The following is a 21,631-nucleotide window of genomic DNA, read 5'->3' on the forward strand; positions in this document are numbered from 1 at the left end:
TAAAGGATTATTGTACTCGTACTTTTAGTTGATAATGTCCTTAGCTGAACACCCTAAACCATCACAGGCTCTGCCACTGTCACTGTCTTCAAGCGTCTGTATTTGAAGTCAATAAAGAAGCAGACGCACACAGAGACAGTAGCTCTGTTCTGTCACACTTTTCATTCTCTCTGTGCATTTGCCTGTCTTCTTTCTCTCTAGGTCTCCGTTCACTTGGGTTTGTGTGCGTCCTTAAAGGAATGCCTTGACCATAGCTCGAGTAAACATGCTAGCTAGGGGAACGTGCCCTGTTTTTTTGTGGGCGGGGTTGGAATAAAAAGCAATATAAGTATTGAGAATATATTCTGAATGCAGAAGTGAAGAATCAGTATTCAGTCTAAGTTACATTTTTTATTCAGAATACAGTTTCTTTCCATATTTATAGGAGAATTTCAGAATTTCAGAATACTTACCAACAAAAAAAAAAAAAAAACTTACAATCTTCAAAAGAAACACCATCAGTGCTTGTTTACCAAACATTTCAAAATCTGCACATGGCCTGTAGCAAACATGCTCAGTAGACTAACTCTAAAGAGGAACTAAATTAATGGCTTCTTCACAAACACTAAAGTTTCTGATAAATCAGCTATTAATTAAAGCCTGAGCAGACTAATTAATCAATGTGATGAGTTATTAATCTCAGTGTTACTGAGCTCTGCTAAAGCCTGAGTAGACTGATAAATCAATGTGATCAGTTATTAATCCCAGTGTTACTGAGCTCTGCTAAAGCCTGAGTAGACTGATAAACCAATGTGATCAGTTATTAATCTCAGTGTTACTGAGCTCTGCTAAAGCCTGAGTAGACTGATAAATCAATGTGATGATCAGTTATTAATCTCAGTGTTACTGAGCTCTGCTAAAGCCTGAGTAGACTGATAAATCAATGGGATCAGTTATTAATCTCAGTGTTACTGAGCTCTGCTAAAGCCTGAGTAGACTGATAAATCAATGTGATCAGTTATTAATCTCAGTGTTACTGAGCTCTGCTAAAGCCTGAGTAAACTGATAAATCAATGTGATCGGTTATTAATCTCAGTGTTACTGAGCTCTGCTAAAGCCTGAGTAAACTGATAAATCAATGTGATCAGTTATTAATCTCAGTGTTAGTGAGCTCTGCTAAAGCCTGAGTAGACTGATAAATCAATGTGATGATCAGTTATTAATCTCAGTGTTACTGAGCTCTGCTAAAGCCTGAGTAGACTGATAAATCAATGTGTTGATCAGTTATTAATCTCAGTGTTACTGAGCTCTGCTAAAGCCTGAGTAGACTGATAAATCAATGTGATCAGTTATTAATCTCAGTGTTACTGAGCTCTGCTAAAGCCTGAGTAGACTGATAAATCAATGTGATCAGTTATTCATCTCAGTGTTACTGAGCTCTGCTAAAGCCTGAGTAGACTGATAAATCAATGTGATGATCAGTTATTAATCTCAGCGTTACTGAGCTCTGCTAAAGCCTGAGTAGACTGATAAATCAATGTGATCGGTTATTAATCTCAGTGTTACTGAGCTCTGCTAAAGCCTGAGTAGACTGATAAATCAATGTGATGATCAGTTATTAATCTCAGTGTTACTGAGCTCTGCTAAAGCCTGAGTAGACTGATAAATCAGTGAGATCAGTTATTAATCTCAGTGTTACTGAGCTCTGCTAAAGCCTGAGTAGACTGATAAATCAATGTGATCAGTTATTAATCTCAGTGTTACTGAGCTCTGCTAAAGCCTGAGTAGACTGATAAATCAATGTGATGATCAGTTATTAATCTCAGTGTTACTGAGCTCTGCTAAAGCCTGAGTAGACTGATAAATCAATGTGATCAGTTATTAATCTCAGTGTTACTGAGCTCTGCTAAAGCCTGAGTAGACTGATAAATCAATGTGATCAGTTATTAATCTCAGTGTTACTGAGCTCTGTTAAAGCCTGAGTAGACTGATAAATCAATGTGATCAGTTATTAATCTCAGTGTTACTGAGCTCTGTTAAAGCCTGAGTAGACTGATAAATCAATGTGATCAGTTATTAATCTCAGTGTTACTGAGCTCTGCTAAAGCCTGAGTAGACTGATAAATCAATGTGATCGGTTATTAATCTCAGCGTTACTGAGCTCTGCTAAAGCCTGAGTAGACTGATAAATCAATGTGATCAGTTATTAATCTCAGCGTTACTGAGCTCTGCTAAAGCCTGAGTAGACTGATAAATCAATGTGATCAGTTATTAATCTCTGTGTTACTGAGCTCTGTTAAAGCCTGAGTAGACTGATAAATCAATATAATGATCAGTTATTAATGTCAGTGTCGGTGTTGAGGGATCATCAAACTTCTGTGGGTGCAGCAGTGAGAGCTGTGGGAGCAAGTTTTTCATTAAACATATTAAGAGAAGAATTATAGGAAGAAAACTACGATCTAGCAACAACGAGGAACAGCATGAATTAAGTACAAAAATTACCATGTGCCTTATTAAGATGTATTCTAAATGTATTCCCTACATCCATCACTACAAAGTATTTTGCCCAGTGCTGTCTATGGTCCGTACATCCCCTTAGATCTTGATATAAAACATCAAATCACCATATTGTTGCTGTCCAAAGAAAAACATGTCGAAATTAGTGGACTGGAGAAGTCAAATACTTTACTTACATTTAATGTAAGATCGTTTAAAGAGATTTGAGCATTTCTGTTAGTCCATTCATCATGAAATGTTGAGATGGTGTAAAGAAAATAAAATAAATAATAAGTAAATAATCTAGGTCATCATACCATTTAGTTAGATATGCTAGTCACTTGGAGCTTGTTAGTAGCTAATGTTACCCATGCTGGCTACTTGCTTTCCATCTAGACAACAACACAAAGTAAAGTAAAGTTGTTAGCTCTCTATGAAGCTTTTAGTGTAAGATCACCTGGTTTCCACCATCAAAAAGTGGATAACATCAAACAACATGGCTGGTACTTACAGGTTACAGATGAGGTTGTGATGCTAATAAAGTTGGAACTGCTCACCTCTTCAATCTTCTCTTTGTCAAACACTGAGTAAATCCTCAGTGATTCCTGAAATTGTCTTAGGATTGAGAAAGTGCCCAGAGTTAAATGTGCAGAACGAGCTAACAGCTCTGAAATAATGTTGTCCAGGCTCTAATTAAAGATGCGTGCACGGAAGTTAAATAGTGCTGCAGTTGCACTCTGACACCCATACAGGCTGTAGCATTTAAGGTGCTACATCCGATTAAGAGGCTGGCAAACAGGATGCCCACTTCGGCCTTGTTTAAAGATGGACATCAACCATCCCTGTTGACCTTCAGAAAGAAAGTTGTTCTTTGGAAAGAGTGTAAAAAAGTGCTGACGTCGGGACATTTCTGCACCTGCATTCACCATTTTCTTGGTGTTGCTCCAATGAAAGAGTTACTAAAGTCACGGTTAGAGCTCTGGGGTCACCATACATACACCTGGGTGCAATTTCCTAGAAATCCATTAATAAATGATAAATGGCTCTGGGAACCAAGTGATGGACCCCAAAGCAAGCATCTACAAATTAGCTTGACTCCACAAGCTGTTATAGACCTTGCATTAATGTGTTTTATGTCCAGCTCGTCGTATCTGAATGAACTTTGACCAGATTTCATTCACGCTTTCCACTTAAATAAGTCTCCGTTCACAGTTTGAATTCTTTCATATGGACATCACCTAAAGTGATCACCTAAAAGCCATGTTGATGCAAAGTGTAAACAGCCTCTATATAACCATAATTACTGGCTATTGGTTTTAGCTTTTTGGCTAATCATTCCAAAAACATCTTACCTGGAAAGTGGACAAAAAAACATTTGACTCTGGCTAAAGAAGCGAGAGCAACATGTTGCATTACCTCACGGACGGAGTGATGCAACACTGTGCAACACAGAAATATGCATATAATTCTGCATATTCCATTTTAACTCCAGAGATGTGGGTCCAGAGATCTAACTGCCTGTAAAATTTAATTCCAGCAGTAAACTGACAAATCAATCAATGTCATCTGGAGCATCTAAACTTTAGAGGCAGGTGTGTTTCATTAGACTGAAACCAAGCTGAGGCCAGAGGATCACCCGGGGCAGGGCTGGACACTCTATGCTATCAATCATAATGTGGTTAGAATGAAGAGAAGCTGCATGAGGAAAGGATCAGATTTTCAGAAATAAATGATAAATGAGCCAAGTCTGGAGACATGATTTAAATCAGATTGTGTTCATTATTTCATGATGCTTTTTGCCCCGGAAATGCTGACTTCCTTCCTTCAAAGAGATCGTGGATAATTTATTAAAAATCACTGAGGTGCGACTGTATAATTTTCCATAATTCCAAGGTGCCATGAGGACATGAGGTTGAATATGGGGTAAGAAAAAGTGACTTACTATGTGCTCTAGGTGTTTCTCAACCATGGTCCTGCAGGCCCGCTGCGCTGCCCTGTTTTCACTGCTCCCTGCACACCCGATCCAACAGCCTGTTATTGAGGTGAGGTGGCTGAGTTCAAGCAGGGAACGCCAGACAGTGGGCCTCTGGGAGCAAGGGTGGGAAACACTGCTCTAAAGCTTCTTACTGAATGTATCGATAAGAGTAAAAGAGCCACTTCCTTTTTTGAGTCTTGAAGTTTTTAACTTATTGAAGACTCACAATTTTAAAACTGAGAGATGTCTCCATCTAGTGTTGACAAAGAGTAGCACACCTAATTCAACATTCATTCATTCATTTGTCCATTTGTCATCTAAGCAACTTATCCTCCTGGGGGGGCTCTTGAGCTTATCCCAGTACTAATTGGGTAGGAGGCAGGAAACACTCACCAGTCACAGGGCAGACTAACCCAACATATAGTGCTTAAAAAACTTGTGTTTTTAGACAAAACAATTGTATTCAGAGTTTCCCAAGACTACTTTTACACTATAACTAAATGTAGAGAAGGCCAGTTTCTCTACATTTTAAACATTTTAAAATCCTGTTATAAAATGGATAGTTCTGGTCCTAAAAGCTGATTGGCTGAGCTGCACTCAAAGCTTTTGTAAATCTATACCTACACCTATAGCTAACTGCCTCCCACCAACTGAGCTCCGTATTACTGCACCACATCACGAAAAATCCTTGTGCTCTTAATGGAATAATATTTGACTCTAATGCTGCTCACATGGACCTCTAAGTATTTTAATGAGGCAAAAACCTGTTTTTTGTTTAAACTGAGGGGCTGGCAACGTATGTACTTATCTAGAGCTAGGCTGGTCAGCCAGCTAACATGCTAAAACATAGCCAATGGCCTAAATAACTCAAAAAAATGTTGCTTTAATGGTTTACACACTTAAAATATCTGTGTTTCAGTCAGAAGTAATGTCAAACCCAGGCAGCATCCCAATTGGCACTGTACTTCCTAAATAGCTAGCATGTTAGTTAGCTATGAAACTTCAGAAATTCTAGTCTCTACAGCCAAATAGTGTGTTATTTATCCCAAATGACCATTTCTTAGCTATATTTCACACCATTGGTGTGCAGGATCCAGTATTTAAATTCCTACATAGATCACAATGTAGGGAGCAGGCAGCCATCTCAGATTCAGAAATTCAGGTTTTTTGCATTAAACAGTGCTGTGTTGTGGTATATGGGAGGCAAATCCAGCCAAAAAGGAAATGAAAATGAAAACAATAAAATGTAAATGCAAACCTCTTTTTGCCATTTCTTTTTCCAAACACATGCGCAAATATCCTGCCAAAACTGAAAGTGAAATGAAATGCATTCATTTGCTATTTCATTTTTCATATGAGCACGAGCCGTTTGTGACAAATATAAAAATAAATTGAAAACGCCTATTTTTCATTTCTTTTTAGTCGTTATTCTGGTTTTTCACGGCCAAATCTAAAATGAAAACGCTAACAGACAAAAGAAAACACAAACTTCTCTTTGGCTTTTCTTCATGAAAAGCAGAATTCGTGTCAAAACTAACATCAAAATGCAAAGTTTACTTTCTTATTTCTTTTTCATAGCGATCGGCTCCAAATCTGACAAAATTCAAATGAAAATGCAAAATTGATATCCAAAGTGAGTTCAAAAGATGGAATGACAATACCGTTGACTATAACTTAATACACAAAGAAAGTCAGGAAAAGGGCAGCTATGCAGTAGATATAGAGAGCAGTTAACAGGGAGTCGTGAACTGAAAGGATAGTTAGAAACAGTCCTATAAGGTGGTGTGAAAGGTAAGCAGGGCTAGACTGAGAGATGTCTTGTCTCTTTAATCTCACTTCTTCTTGTTTCCACAGAGCCTCTCTGATACAGACTTGAACAAGTTCAGTCTCATCCATCGACCGTAAGACACTTTTCCCTTTTTTCTCTTTTCTATTAACTGGATATACACAAATGAATAAATACAAAGATTTCAATATCAAACAAACCATAAAACTGTTACTGTTACCCTTACTGAAGTACAGTACTGTGCAGAAGTCAGAGGCCACCCTTTCTTTATTTCATGTCCAGTCAAAACAGCCAATAAGTACAAGTTATTCATTTTCCAGGAGATATTTTGGAGGATTAGAAATACGTTAACCTGCATAATAATATCTACTGAAGATGTGTTGCTTTCCAGAAGCCTTTACTGACAAAAGAAAATGTGCAAATCAAACAAAGAAGCTGCTGGTGTTCTCAGAACAATGGACTGACCACTCCAGAGCCCTAACCTCATGAGTTCAGGATAACCTGGTTCACGGAAAAGCAGAAAATGCAACCAACTTCTAAGACTGAACTTTGGAGGAGGAAAAATATGCATGTAGGGTTTCGTCTAAAGACAAAAAAAGTCTCCTGAAAAGAATGGAAGTTGTAATAAAGCCAATGTAAAAACACTAAATACTAAAAATGTTAAAATTATATTTAGTTGTGTAGTTGTTTTGTGTAATTGTCTGTTAAATATGTGTCTTCTGCTTTTTTCCTGACACTGAAAAATTAATAACCATTTTCATTAGATATTAAGTAAATGAAGGGTGTTCTCTGACTGTCAAATCAAATCAAATCAAATCAAATTTATTTGTATAGCGCTTTTTACAACGGATGTTGTCACAAATGTACAGAAACCCCCCGGTGGGCAAGCCAGGGGCAACAGTGGCAAGGAAAAACTCCCTCAGAACTGAGGAAGAAACCTTGGGAGGAACCAGGCTCACCAGGGGGGACCCATCCTCCTCTGGTCAAACTACCTACAAGTGATTATACTACTAATATTAACAGCAGTAATATTGGTATTAGGAATAACTAGGAGTCTATGAGAACATCAGCGTAGGGCGGGCAGCTCATCCAAGGTAGGTGGTGGTAGCTGGGGTGTGGGCAGCTGGTCTGAAGTGGGTAGCAGGAGGGCTCGGCAGTCATTCGTCCTTCAGTGTCCAGCCGGACATATGGGTGATTGTATACTCGGAAAGAAAGCAGGTAAATGGAATTAGTTTATTCTATCCGTTTGTACATAAACAGGGAATGTAAACATTTACAGAGTGTGGCTAACGACTCCAGCTGATCTGACTATGACATCTGATTATGTCGCACAGTACGATCTGTCTGTGAGAAAAGAAAACACCGTCTTACTCAGTTACATAGTTGAATTAACTCATTCAAATTCAGAGTTTAATTTCAATGTTACATTAGTGATGGCATCTGTGTTGCTTTGTGATTGGTCACACCCTGGCTTTAGAATTTTACCACTTTATTTTCGACCCAGTAGGCCTCAAACAGATGAGACAGATGTGCCTAACTTCAGCTCTTTTGATGATAGGTACTGGATGTAGTAAGAAGTTCTGCTGCAGTTATCTATGAAACTTGCTACTTAAGTAATTTTGACCCACTACTTTTTATTTCACTTCAGTGAAAATGCTTTTACTTAAGGGTTTTTACGTAAGGGTTTAGGGTACCCACCTATATAACTTTTTGAACTAAAGGGAAATCGGAAGTATTTACACGAGCCTGTTCAGAGCTGAACATGTGCATGCATGCATGTGTGTTAGAGCCCCTTGTCCCTCCAGGGACTTTCCCTTGCTGGTGGAAATTTTTGTTTTTAAAAAGTTGCTACATGTACTACAGCACAATAGGCCCTGACTGAAACACATACATACACACTAGCAGCTGGATTGGACACAGCAGTGCTGCTGGAGTTTTTAAACTCCGTGTCCACCCACTGTCCACTCTATTAGACACACATACCTTGTTGGTCCACCTTGTAGATGTAAAGTCTAAACAGTCTTGCTGAACAGTTTGTGTTAGTCATGCTCTAGTATTTCATCAGTGGTCACAGGACGCTGCCCACAGGACGCTGTTGGCTGGATATTTCTGATTGGTGGGCTATTCTCAGTCCAGCAGTGACACTGAGATGTTTAAAAAAACTGCATCAGCACTGCTGTGTCTGATGCACTCATGCCAGCGCAACACCCACTAACACACCACCACCATGTTGGGGTCACTAAAGTGCTGAGAATGACCCACCACCCAAATGGTATTTGTCTGTGGTGGTCCTGTGGGAGTCCTTACTACTGAGGAACAGGGTTAGACTGTAGACTGTAGGGTTAACTGTAGAACTACAAAGAACACCTATATAGTAAGTGGAGCTGAGAAAATGGACAATGAGCGTAGAAACAATCACGTGGCCTAATCGTCCAGTTTTCATGCCGCTATATGTGTGTTGGTTGGTTGCCAACAATTGGCTATAAATGGACTATCAAAAATGAAAGAAAGAAGCCGATAACAGCCATAAGAAGTCTGAGTGAAGTAATATTTACATTGCTGTACATGCTTACAGGTAGTGATGGGATCACTCCAGGCAAACAAACAGTAGATCAAATACATCAACATATTTAAGATCTATCCATCCATCCGTCCATTTTCCAAGCCGCTTCTCTGTCAGGGCCGCGGGGGGGTGCTGAAGCCTATCCCAGCAGACATCGGGCGGAAGGCAGGATACACCCTGGACAGGTCGCCAGTCCATCGCAGGGCAAGATCTAGATTTTAAAAATCTTAGCATGTTCCTGTACACCAGTGTCAAACTAACTGTGATAAAAATCTGTTATTAAAGCAAATACATACGAGGTGTAAAGTGTAAGGACAAAGCCTGAAGGTAGAGCTTAATCTGAATCTGTAGAAATGACCACAAAATGTCAAGCCCATTTTATTCTTTTCTCCTGTGCTTACACATATGTTCTAGAGTGCTAACGTAACATTCAAAGATTACATCGGTAGCTAGGTTTTATTATGTTTTATAAAAGATCATGTGCTGGTTAGCTAGCTGTATGGAGCAGCAGCAAGAAACGTTTTTGTTTGGCACCTGGTTTCAAAGACTGATAGGACTGAGTTTAGGCCATTAGGCCTGTTAGGAACAGCAACAGTTCCCCCCCAAACCCCACTGCCTTCCCTCAACCACCCCCAGAGAAGGAGGGTTAACCCCCCCTCCCCACCCCCTCATAGGTGTAGACTATGAGGTACTAATTTTACCATAATTTAGGTTTCCATGCAAAGCTGTTCATTTGCATTCGTCCCTTTTAACATCGCAATGTTGTACCTCAGACAACAGATTGATTTCCTCATATTAAAAGTGGATGCAATTTCTTCCTGTTCTCAAAGCCATGAGGTCTATTGTGAAATCTTGGTCAGTCATCAGGCTTTAAAAATAGCCGGGCAGCTTCAATAGCTGTCGCCTCTGCTAGACACACAGCTCCTCAGATGAGGTTTTTTAGAAAACAATACAAAAACCCGGCCTTGCGGAATCTTCGCTACTCTTCAAAAGTTTGGAATCACATTTTTTTGCTATGTCACATGCAGTGATAATTCATATGGCGTGTATTATTCGAATATCACTAACATGATGTAATACGGAATGTATTTAAATCTTCTCCTCATTACATCTTAGTTGTTTAATTCAACATTTCAATTCTGTGAACAAGATTTATTTAGGTTCATTTTTTGACAAGTTACCTGCCTTAAGGTTTGAGCTCCACATTTATAATCAGATATATATCAGTCGTTCTATTTTAATAACATTCTCAATGATATTCAGCTTTCTTAGCCATTTCTCAGGATCCCAGTATCGTCCTATGAATAAGAACTGTGATGTTGTACAGAGCTAACATATTATAATCATACACTGCATCAAAATTTGTTTTATATGATTGAAAACACTGATTTTAAACTTTTCAGCCACTATTCCAAGCTTTTGACTGGTAGTGTATATATTATAAGAAATTATATTGCATAATCAGTAACCAATACCACCTCTCTTACCAACATTCTGATATTTAAAAAGTATATGAAATTTAGGCTGAATATGTATTACAGTGTGCTTTAAAAGTCTTTTGTCATAATGATCCAGTATGATCCATGTACTGTAATCTACTAACAAGCATTAACAGAATTAACAAAACCAGTCTCAGTAAACAATCTTTAAAAAGAAGGTTCTTCAGGGGTTCTTTAGAAAAGACAATGATTCTATATAGAATCGTGAACAATCAAAGAACCATTTGCATGCTTAAGCCCTTAAAATCCCAGGCTTAGTACATACTAAGGCTTTTAATTCAGTAATAAAGTACAGGGACTTGGCTGAGCTATTCATGGATGATAGAAGTGTGTAAAAAACTTGACAGGCCCTGGTCATTTAAGGCGTGTTCTTTGCATGGTGAAATGGTTCTTCAGATTGAGGGAGAATGTGTTGAATATGGTGCCGTATAAAACCTCTATATATAGCACCGAAAAGGGTTCATGTGTTGTTACAAGCTTGACATAGTAACAATAAAAGAACCTTTTTGGCCCTAAATAGAACCATCATCAGAGAGGTTGGATATAGCACCATATACAAAACATTCTCCATCAATCTGAAGAACCATTTCACCATGCAAAGAACCATTTAAGCATGAAATGGTTCTATATAGAATTCATGGTTCTGGATAGAGCCATTCACTTTACTAAAGAACCCTTGAAGAACCATCTTTTCTAAGAATTTACTTATTATTTCTCTCTTTTTTTTTGCTTGTTTGTGTCTGACACATACTCTAAATGCTTTCAGTAATTCGTTGTTATAAATGACTTGGAACAATTGTGCACACACACACACACACACACACACACACACACACACACACACACACACACACATACACACAGATCGTCTAAGCCGTTAGCCCTGTACTAATTGCATTTATTATTGTTGTTGTTACTATAATTGTTATTGTTATAATAAATCAGGGTGTGGCCTGTAAAAGAAAGAAAAAGAAGGAAAGGAGTCATGTCATGTGTCTAACCGCTGGCCGTTTGCCAATCTCCTCTTTAAGAGAGAGCTCACACACACACACACACACTCACACACTCATCCTCACTCCTTCGCACAGCATGGAGACACTCAGCAAGATCACTGCTCCTGCTGGTGAGAAGCTTCGGTAAGATAGGCTTACTCTTTTTTAGCTAGTTGGCTTTGTTTTTCAGCCACTCTAAACTGTTTGTGCGCTATATGGCCACATTTAAGAGTCAGTATGTACAAAAAGTTGCCGTGTTTATCAAGGGGCAGCCAGATCTGGGATTTTCAACGTCTTTCCAGTTCAAAGATCATTTAAGCCGGGCACATAAGGAGGACTTTTTGATTATTATCTGTTCTAAATGGTTTTGAAGGGTTTTTTTGTGTATAGTGAGTTATGGGAGAACGTTTTAGAGATATTGGTCAACAGAAACTCCACAGCTCGCACCCTGGATTAAATTTAGTACATTCAAACATTGATTTACTTCAGATGGCTGAATTTCATTTGTGATAGGAGCAAGTTGCAGCAATCATAACAGTGCTTTGTGTCTCAGTGTTAATCTGTAATGCAGCCAGTGAGCCTGTTTCAGGTCCTGTGGTTAAAATACGTTCCTTTGAAAGGCAAATGAGGTCATTTTTGATATATTTTGAGGTCTTTTTTTTCTGGCCAGCTCATCATTTACTCTTGAGAGTGTGTGCGGAGAAGATAGCAGACTCAACAAACTTTATGATCTTAATTATACGTCTTAGTACGCTCACTCAGTCATCTACACACCCTCTCCCACACACCCACACACACATAGGCACACCAGCTACTCCACAGTGCACGAAGCTGAGAGGCCTTCAGACACTCGGGAGCCGTGAGTCAGTTCTGTTGGTAACAAACACAGAATCATGAGGAAAGAGGTTGCCTCACACGCTAACGTTAGTCTGTTAATGTTAATGTTAGTCCAATGTAAAGCTGCTAAGTATGGGTCTGAGCACTGAGGCTCAGGAACCTGCAGCACGGGTGAAAGTAACAGCAGACTGCGGACTCGCTTAGCAGATCGGTTCAGTGCTGATTGCAGTGCAATAATGATTCATATGTGATCAATGTTGGGAAAAAGAAATTGTAAGCATATGGCCAAATTTTTTTTTTACGTTTTTCATTTTAACTCTGATTTCATTATATCAACTTCATTTGCCATGAGTCCAACCAGGTCACTGCCCATGTGAAAAGTTTCTAATCATGTGGTAATGTCCATAAAAGTTTCATATTTCAGATTTTTATTTGTCTTTCAGGCAGCTCCAAAAAATGGTCCAGGATATCAAAAAGAATGACGACAGCATTTTTAACAGATTGAAAAGGTAAGTTTGCAGATGTTTAACGCTTAACGATGTATAAGTTTTATTACACGTCTATAACCCAAGAATAGCTCTTCCAGTTTGTACTAAAAACCCTGTAGTCACTGAATAAAAAGCCTTCGTGTGTAGTAAGCCTGGGATTTAAATGGGTTATCCAAAAAAAAAATGTCTGCGTTTTTTTCTATGTCATTTGAACACGGCAGCTGTCTTTTACATTTGGTGAACATACTAAGAAAAACATTAGATTGACATTAACACTTGGGAACATTATTGCTTTGTCCTGTATTTTTTGGAGATGCATTTTATTATTATAATATATTCATTATTTTATTTATTTCTTTATTTAATCAGCAATGATACGCAACATCTGATATTTTTTTAATCCATTTTTCCCCAAAATTAGTCACTGCTGATTCCACCTGCTAGCTAGGTCTCCCCCTCACACAGTACTAACAAACTGAATAGACAGGCTAGCATGTGCTTCTTCACATGAAGCCAGTCGTTGCATCTTTTCCTCAACACATTTGGAGGAGAACACTAACTGCCAATGCTGTTACATCAGCTAACAGGCACCCACATAGGCAGAGAGAGGACAATCCCCACTCTGAGAGAGCAAGGCTACTTATGCTCTCTTGGACTCCCAGTCATTAAATGCTGTAACTACACTGAAGATTGAACTTGCAGTCTCTCAAAAACAGAGAGAACACTTAGTGGGTTGCAGCACTCAGGACCCTAATAGACTTTTCACATACTGTGTGTCCCAAAGACCCCTGCTTATCCAGTATTTCTTCTGGGTATTAACAAGAGGTTTGTCCTTGCTTTGCTGCAGTAACAGCCTCTGCTTTTTCAAAGAAGCCTTTAGACTTGCTGTTGGAACATTGGTGTGAGGATTCGATTGCTTTCAGCCACAAACGCTTTAGTGAAGTCAGGTGCTGATGTTGGATGACTAGTTCTAGATCACAAACACCACTTGAAGGTATTGGATGGAGCTCCATCTCTCCAGAAATCACAACTGCATCACTCCACAGCCCAACCCTAGTGGCCTTTAAACCCCTCTCACTGACACTTGGCATTGTGCATGGTGGTTTTAGGCTCATGTGCAGCTGCTCTAGAGCATCCCATTCTATTAACAATGCTTTTCTATGGAGACTGTATGAGCTGTCTATGTGCAACCGATAGCCTGTGTCAACAATTGGGGCACCTTAATGTAATTCACTAATTGGAAGGGGTGTCTGCATACTATTGGACATCTGGTGTGGTGTATATCCATATTTGATAGAAACAATGAAGGATAAAGATAATGAGGAATCAACTGGTTACGAAATGGAGAGACTGACATCACATTTCTAAAGAAAATGAGTGAAATGAATAGAAAGGTGTTGGTAAAGTGCTAAAAAGGGAGGGAAACATCTGTGGACGGATGTGCCTCTCAGTTCCTCTCTCAGACCAGTCACAACAGGAACCATGAGTGCACACACAGAGATGCAGCAGAGCGTTCAGCCTTGCCGTACATGACAGAAACCTCATATGAGGGGAGCTTGCATATATATGCATGCATTTGTGTATGTGTATGTGCGTGTGCATTGAAGAGTTTTATGCTCAGGGCTAATATGGTCAAAATAATTTGGTTGTTTTCAATCACAAAGCACACCTGCTCTAACAGATGAAAATGCACCTTTCGATGTCATGCTGTGTATTATTATGTGTAACTTTTTCGCAGTAGAGGTGAGATCAGCTAAACAAGGAGAGAATGTAAAGTAGTAACCTAAACGTTATCATAATTATAATGGCACTCTTTTTGGTTATGCTTCAGGTTTCAGACTGAACAGACGGCTAATATTCTCAAAACGGGACGCAACACATTGGACAGGTATGATACAGTCCAGGCACTGTTTCAACTCAACTTCTGGCTGATCTGTTCATAAAGCATTCATTTCATTCAATTTAACCCTCTGATTCAGTGACACTGTCTGTGGTGTGTATGTCATTTAGTCATATTTTTATTGTCATTTTTATTTATTTGAAATTTGATATCGGCAGTTGCCTTTTTACGTTTTGTGAACATTCATGACAAGTGGACCAAAGCCAAAAAAACAGACTTGGAAGAAAGTCATGTGACATTACTTCCATTAAAAGTTATGCACGTTGTTTTCATTTCTGTTACAGTTTGGAGCTAGAAGGTTTTGTCTGGACAGTGACAATATCCAGTCATGTGGCCCTGTTGTTTTACTTTACAAAAAATCAAAAAACGGCTACACAATACCAACTTCACAGGAACTTAGTTGAGCCAAGTAGTATAAAAAATTAAAGTTAATTAAGGCCAGGACATGGTTTTATAATCATTGATTTTCTATTAATATAAAATCCAGTAAAGTAATTCTGTTGTAGTAAAAGTATATCCCAGTGTTACTGAGCTCTGCTAAGGCCTGAGTAGACTGATAAATCAATGTGATGATCGGTTATTAATCTCAGTGTTACTGAGCTCTGCTAAAGCCTGAGTAGACTGATAAATCAATGTGATCGGTTATTAATCTCAGTGTTAGTGAGCTCTGCTAAAGCCTGAGTAGACTGATAAATCAATGTGATCGGTTATTAATCTCAGTGTTAGTGAGCTCTGCTAAAGCCTGAGTAGACTGATAAATCAATGTGATGATCAGTTATTAATTTCAGTGTTACTGAGCTCTGCTAAAGCCTGAGTAGACTGATAAATCAATGTGATCAGTTATTAATCTCAGTGTTACTGAGCTCTGCTAAAGCCTGAGTAGACTGATAAATCAATGTGATCAGTTATTAATCTCAGTGTTACTGAGCTCTGCTAAAGCCTGAGTAGACTGATAAATCAATGTGATGATCAGTTATTAATCTCAGTGTTAGTGAGCTCTGCTAAAGCCTGAGTAAACTGATAAATCAATGTGTTGATCAGTTATTAATCTCAGTGTTACTGAGCTCTGCTAAAGCCAGAGTAGACTGAAAAACAAAAGTGATGATCAGTTATTAATCTCAGTGTTACTGAGCTCTGCTAAAGCCTGAGTAGACTGATAAATCAATGTGATGATCAATTATTAATCTCAGTGTTACTGAGCTCTGCTAAAGTCTGAGTAGACTGATAAATCAATGTGATCAGTTATTAATCTCAGTGTTACTGAGCTCTGCTAAAGCCTGAGTAGACTGATAAACCAATGTGATCAGTTATTAATCTCAGTGTTACTGAGCTCTGCTAAAGCCTGAGTAGACTGATAAATCAATGTGATGATCAGTTATTAATCTCAGTGTTACTGAGCTCTGCTAAAGCCTGAGTAGACTGATAAATCACTGTGATCAGTTATTAATCTCAGCATTACTGAGTTCTGCTAAAGCCTGAGTAGACTGATAAATCAATGTGATGATCAGTTATTAATCTCAGTGTTACTGAGCTCTGCTAAAGCCTGAGTAGACTGATAAATCAATGTGATCAGTTATTAATCTCAGCGTTACTGAGCTCTGCTAAAGCCTGAGTAGACTAAAAAATCAATGTGATGATCAGTTATTAATTTTAATGTAACTAAACTTTTTTGAGGGATGATTGAACTGAACAGTCTCCTCTGTAGTGCACATGTTCGTGCATGATAGGCTCAGCATTAGTGTTGTACTGGACTCATACATGCATTTCTTGGCAGGATACATTTGTGTCACCAATTAAAAATCACATCGCTAAATAGTGAAGTGATTCTGTCATATTAAAAGTATTTGAGTGAAAGACAAAATCGTTTAGAACCAATTTGGCCAGAATTATTAATAGAAGTGTTGAGTCCAGTGATGCCAGAAGATAATGTTGTCATATTTCGATTGCATGCTGTGGTTTTCCATCAAGGGCAAGTTTGCTTACTTTGAGCATCTGAAATGGAAAGTCTTCATAGGAAAAAAACACTCCTCTTCAGTTTAACTATTCGGGGGTGGGGTAAATTCTGAAATATTATATGGAAATAATGGCCAGTTTTTGGTTTTACTGGGGAACTTTTTTTCAAAGTTGAAAATGCTTATTAAAATCTAGGCCTCTATCTAGCTTGGGCATTTACTTTACATAGCTTATCATCATTAATTCTTTGATTAAACACTTATTCAGAACACTTTCATTTGAACTGGAACCTCAGTACCTACACATATTTATTTTTCTTCTATGCCTATAATACCATTTCTGTGGAGAGCAGGAAAATGTATTAATAAGAGTCAGATAAAAGTGACAAAATCTGTTTTTTTGAATGCTTAAACACATCATTGAACAGGTTTAGAAACTAAGAAGTAGAATTTTTTTTCTAAAAATTAACAGCTCCATAGAAAAACATCTCCTGAAAGGTAATGGTACTTTCACTGAAAGGATTCCAAACAAAGCAGAGACTACAAAAAGCCAGAAAAAGACGCCCACTGTTGTAAACCAACCCGTATTTCAACTGAAATACTAAACTACCTCTTTCATGATGTAATTTAGGCTTTCAAGAACATCCAGTGTCCAGTTACTTTTATCGTAGAAAGGTTTATATTTGGAAACCTGCCCCCCTCACAATGAATAGTTGATAGAGGGCTAGTTAGCCCAGCATCAGTCATTACCACACATTTGAATGGCATTACCTAACACGCTAAGTTATCGTTAAATAACACACAAGTCGTTACCATGGAGACTGGGTGGTGTGGACCCTATTGCAGTGTGACTCTCCATTGGCTGGATTGGCTGTAGGCTAAACCTGAGGTGCGTTCAACAGACATTTTGCTTCATTTGCACACTTTAGATTAGAAGTAAAACAACTGTACATGTTTTCCCGAAAAATAGTTTCCTAGATGTTCTAAATCTGAGCCTGAACACCATAACATCCTGATTTTACTCCCAGAATAAGGTTCTGGTGTGTGATGTTCCACCCCTGATAAGTGTTGTGTGCTCCTTATTAGTTTAGATCTGCTTGTTAAAGTACACTAATATTCGTTGTAAAGACAGGGTTTTTACAACAATACCACTGAGTACAGGGATTTGCATGAGGCATGAAGGTATTTCAACAAAGAACAGCACTTAAGAAATTCATCATCTCGGCTCAATCTACACTGTAATACAAATATGAGTGCACAGACGTTGTACAGTATGCCTTTTAGAGAGGCCACGTGCTGCTACAGAATGGCTTGACTTGGCGGAAAAGGAGTTTCACTAGGATTTGAATGCAAATATCTCTTAGTTTGTAACCGTTTCCTCCCTCACTCTCTTAGGCCTTCTCTGTGGTCAGAAACAGGTTTTTCACAAAAGAGACCAAAGAAGGTTGACCTGGCTTGTATACAGTAGTCAGACAAATAAAGCATCCCAAAATATGTAAAGGGCTTTAACATAATTAATAATATAACTAAGTACTGTGCAAAAAAGACAACCCTTTATTAATTTAATTTCTAGTCAAAAATGGACCTTAAGTACAAATTATTCATTTTTCTGTATCATTAAAACAATCTCTCTCGAAGATGAAAGCTTTCAGTGCTGTTTATCTGGTGGAGACTGTTTTGGTGGTCTAGCAGGTCTTCCATGGTTGTTAGTCCTATTTTCACTATAGCTTTTTTGAAACTCCAGTTTTGGAGTGTTTTTTCACTTATTTTCCTTCAAATTTCTCTTTCCTTGTGTAAGTGGATTATCCTTTATGTAATCTCTTGAGAAATATATTTTTTTCAACCTTTAATGAAATGAACAACTCAATTTCCAGAAGACTGGAAATGAAGTGAAGGGTGGTTCATCAGCATGTAACTATGTCAAAAAGCAGGGTTGGGATAGCTACTGAAAAATTAGTAGTTAGCTACTTTGTAGCTACTTTCCCAAAACTTGTAGCAGTTACAATTTAGCTACTTTTCCAGAGTAGTGGCTACTTTTTAGCTACTTTCAAAGCGTGATTGTCAGAATGTTTGTGAATCTCCACCTGACACACCAACAGGCCCAACTGACAGTGTGAACAAGACACTGCATTTAATCCTGTGCCAGAAAGAAACACACAATTAAAAAGCTGTAAATATACAAAAAAATCATCAAAAGGTTTAATCAACAGTTTAATCAAACTTACACACCCAAAGTGTGTTGATATTCAACAAAAATTAAGATGAAAAGCAAAGTCAGTCATTCCAGAGTTTTCCTAACAAAAATCAACAAAAATAACCAAAACAAACCAGAGAATTTTGTCAACCGCTGAAATAAAACTGCTCTAATTTAAACATTTCAGCAAGATACACTGATCAGGCATAGCATTCTGACCACCTCCTTTTTTTGACACTCATTGTCCATTTTATCAGCTCCACTTACTGTATAGCTGCACTTTGTAGTTCTACAGTTACAGACTGTAGTCCATCTGTTTCTCTGATACTTTGTTTGCCCCCTTTTACCCTGTTCTTCAGTGGTCAGGACCCCCATGGAAAGCAGGTACTATTTGGGTGGTGGATCATTATCAGCACTGCAGTAACACTGACACACTGGTGTGTTAGTGTGTGTTGCGCTGGTCTGAGTGGATCAGACCCATCAGTGCTGCTGGAGTTTTTAAACACCCCAGTGTCACTGCTGGACAGAGAATAGCCCGCCAACCAAATATATCCAGCCAACAGCGTCCTGTGGGCAACGTCCTGTGACCACTGATGAAGGACCAGAGGATGATTAGCTCACACTGTACAGCAAGAGATGAGCTGTCGTCTCTGGCTTTACATCTACAGGGTGAACCGCCAACGCTGGTGTGTCTAATAGAGTGGACAGTGAGTGGACACAGTGTTTAAAACTCCAGCAGCACTGCTGTGTCTGATCCACTCATACCAGCAAAACATAACCTTCAACGCTGAAGATCAGCGCAAACTGCTGGACACACAGCAATGCAGAAAATGAAACAGCAAAGAGAAAGAAGACGAACATCCATAATTTGGAGATGAGCAGACATCTATATATTTATACATCCCTCTGGGTTCCTGATACATTTAATCTGCAGCAACTCACTGAACTTAAGTCAGCTTCTCTTTCTCCTGCTTCTCGTCCGAATTCTCCCATTCCACCTTAAATGGCGCAGCAGGTCAATCTGGCGCCTCAGGCACCATTTAAGATGGAACGGGACAATTTGAACGCTGGATGATGAGAAGGAACTTCAACCTCATAAAAAGTCAAACATTGAGAGACATTTTACAAGAAACTGAGAAGTTTCCCGAGATGCGAGAAAAGCGGTAACAGCTGAGCTAAAGGTTAAAGCAGAGCAAAGTGAGTCTGAGTTTGGGTTTATATTTTCAGCCTGCACTACAACATCAGCTCACACTTCGACATACTTACAGCCAAGATGGTAAAACAGACAGAACATTTTTCACGTTTCGGTTGCGGCCCCTGAGCTAAGCTTACTAGGTAGGGGTGACCAGCACCCATCTGCTCGAGCTGTCCGTGGCTCATTCAGGTTTGCACGGTCGCCTCCAGCCCAGTGAACGGCCACATTCTGTGGTTCGTTTTGTGCGATTGACTGAAGCTTGTAGCGAAAATTTTCGCTATATCTACACAAAAATCTGTAGGTGTACATTTCATAAAACTGTAGCGGCTACAGCTATTAGCTAAATAGTAGCTAGATACAAAAAAGTAGCTTGCTACTTAGCTACTTCCCCATCCCTGTCAATAAGGCAGCACAGTTGGTAACTGAATTGAGTTTGTAGCAACTGCTGGACAGGTTTAATACACACACACACACAGATAGATAGATAGATAGATAGATAGATAGATAGATAGATAGATAGATAGATAGATAGATAGATAGATAGATAGATAGATAGATAGACAGATTGAAAACCTTGCAACTGTTACTCTGAACGTATTTACAGGTCTGTACATCAATTGCAGCTACATTAGTCACAAAACCCCTAAAAATGAGTCATATGTCAACATGTAAAGTGTCAAATATCATTACAGCATGTAACAAACATGGACTAACTTCATGGAAAAAGAAGAACAATGGTCATAAGTTCAATGATAGTTAGACAGTCACAACGCCCACAAAAATGACCACAGCTTAATCATCGCCATTTAATGTTTTAAGCAGTGTAAAGTCACCTTCCTGTTCATGTGCTCCTACAGCTACAGTTATGATGTTTGCTGTGACCAAAGAAGTAGGTTTGTGTGTGGAAGTGGTGCACTGTTATGTGCCAGAGGCTTTTCTGAGCAATTCCATAGAAAAACCACTTTTGGTTCCCTAAAACATCTTTCAGTCGATGGGAATTTAGAGAAGTCTTTTGGTCAATGACATGTGAAGAGCACTTTTAGGCTTATAGAATGTCCACAGAATGGTAAGAATGTTGAGGTGTTAAAAACAGCCTTTTTCACTACGTCAGGTGTTATTTTTGGGGACAGCGTTTTGTATTGAATGCCTACAGCATTAGCAAAAGATGAAGGAATAAGAAAATGTGTTGCTGCAATGTTTCTTGTCCTTAAGAAGAAAAAAATGTGTTTTTTTTTTTTTTACTTGGCCCATGTCTAAACAAAGTCAAGCAGAGTTTCAGGAACATAATGATGAAATTAAGTGCCTTCTGCAATCTACCCTCTCCCTAGGTCTAAGCATCATTAATGTAATATACTTATCTTTATGAGAAGTTATAGAGCAAAGTGCCAATGTGATTTCTATGGAAACGCATTATTACTCACACATATTTACACAGGATATTACAGCTCATCGGTTGTGCCTATAAAGAGATACATGTAAATACACCATGCATGTCAACTCTATTTCAGAATAAAAAACAAAGGACCTCCGAAGGTGCCAGCAAGAGACTATCCTGGCAAGTTGTTTGTGACTTTTTTACCTTTTTTGTGAAGTGAATGTGCTGTAGTTCAAAATGTAAACGGAAGCTAAATGTTCTAAAGAGCAGTACAGAATCAATATGGTCCATTTTCTACTCCATTTTAGGTGACAGCCATGACGCTGAGTGGTCTGGGTCAGAGTTTGTGAGTTACACATGTCTTTGTTCACTCTCTCTTCTGTAGCAAACAATATAATAC

At 38.7% G+C, this 21,631-nt stretch overlaps 1 protein-coding gene across 3 annotated transcripts in view; it reads left to right on the forward strand.

Annotated features, from left to right (window-relative positions):
• blnk (B cell linker) overlaps positions 1–21,631 on the forward strand; it is a 50,100-nt gene that overhangs the window by 12,856 nt on the left and 15,613 nt on the right. For 2 of the 3 annotated variants that reach the window (XM_017696671.2, XM_017696670.2), the window contains exons 3-7: positions 6,305–6,351; positions 12,571–12,636; positions 14,447–14,503; positions 21,365–21,411; positions 21,540–21,577. In XM_017696671.2, coding sequence (XP_017552160.2) covers positions 6,305–6,351; positions 12,571–12,636; positions 14,447–14,503; positions 21,365–21,411; positions 21,540–21,577 — 255 coding nt within the window. Of the gene's footprint in view, positions 1–6,304; positions 6,352–11,361; positions 11,435–12,570; positions 12,637–14,446; positions 14,504–21,364; positions 21,412–21,539; positions 21,578–21,631 lie in introns of those variants that run through there. The other variant, XM_017696672.2, reaches the window with a different exon arrangement.

The sequence above is a fragment of the Pygocentrus nattereri genome, chromosome 5 (assembly GCF_015220715.1).
Source record: "Pygocentrus nattereri isolate fPygNat1 chromosome 5, fPygNat1.pri, whole genome shotgun sequence".
NCBI lineage: Eukaryota > Metazoa > Chordata > Actinopteri > Characiformes > Serrasalmidae > Pygocentrus > Pygocentrus nattereri.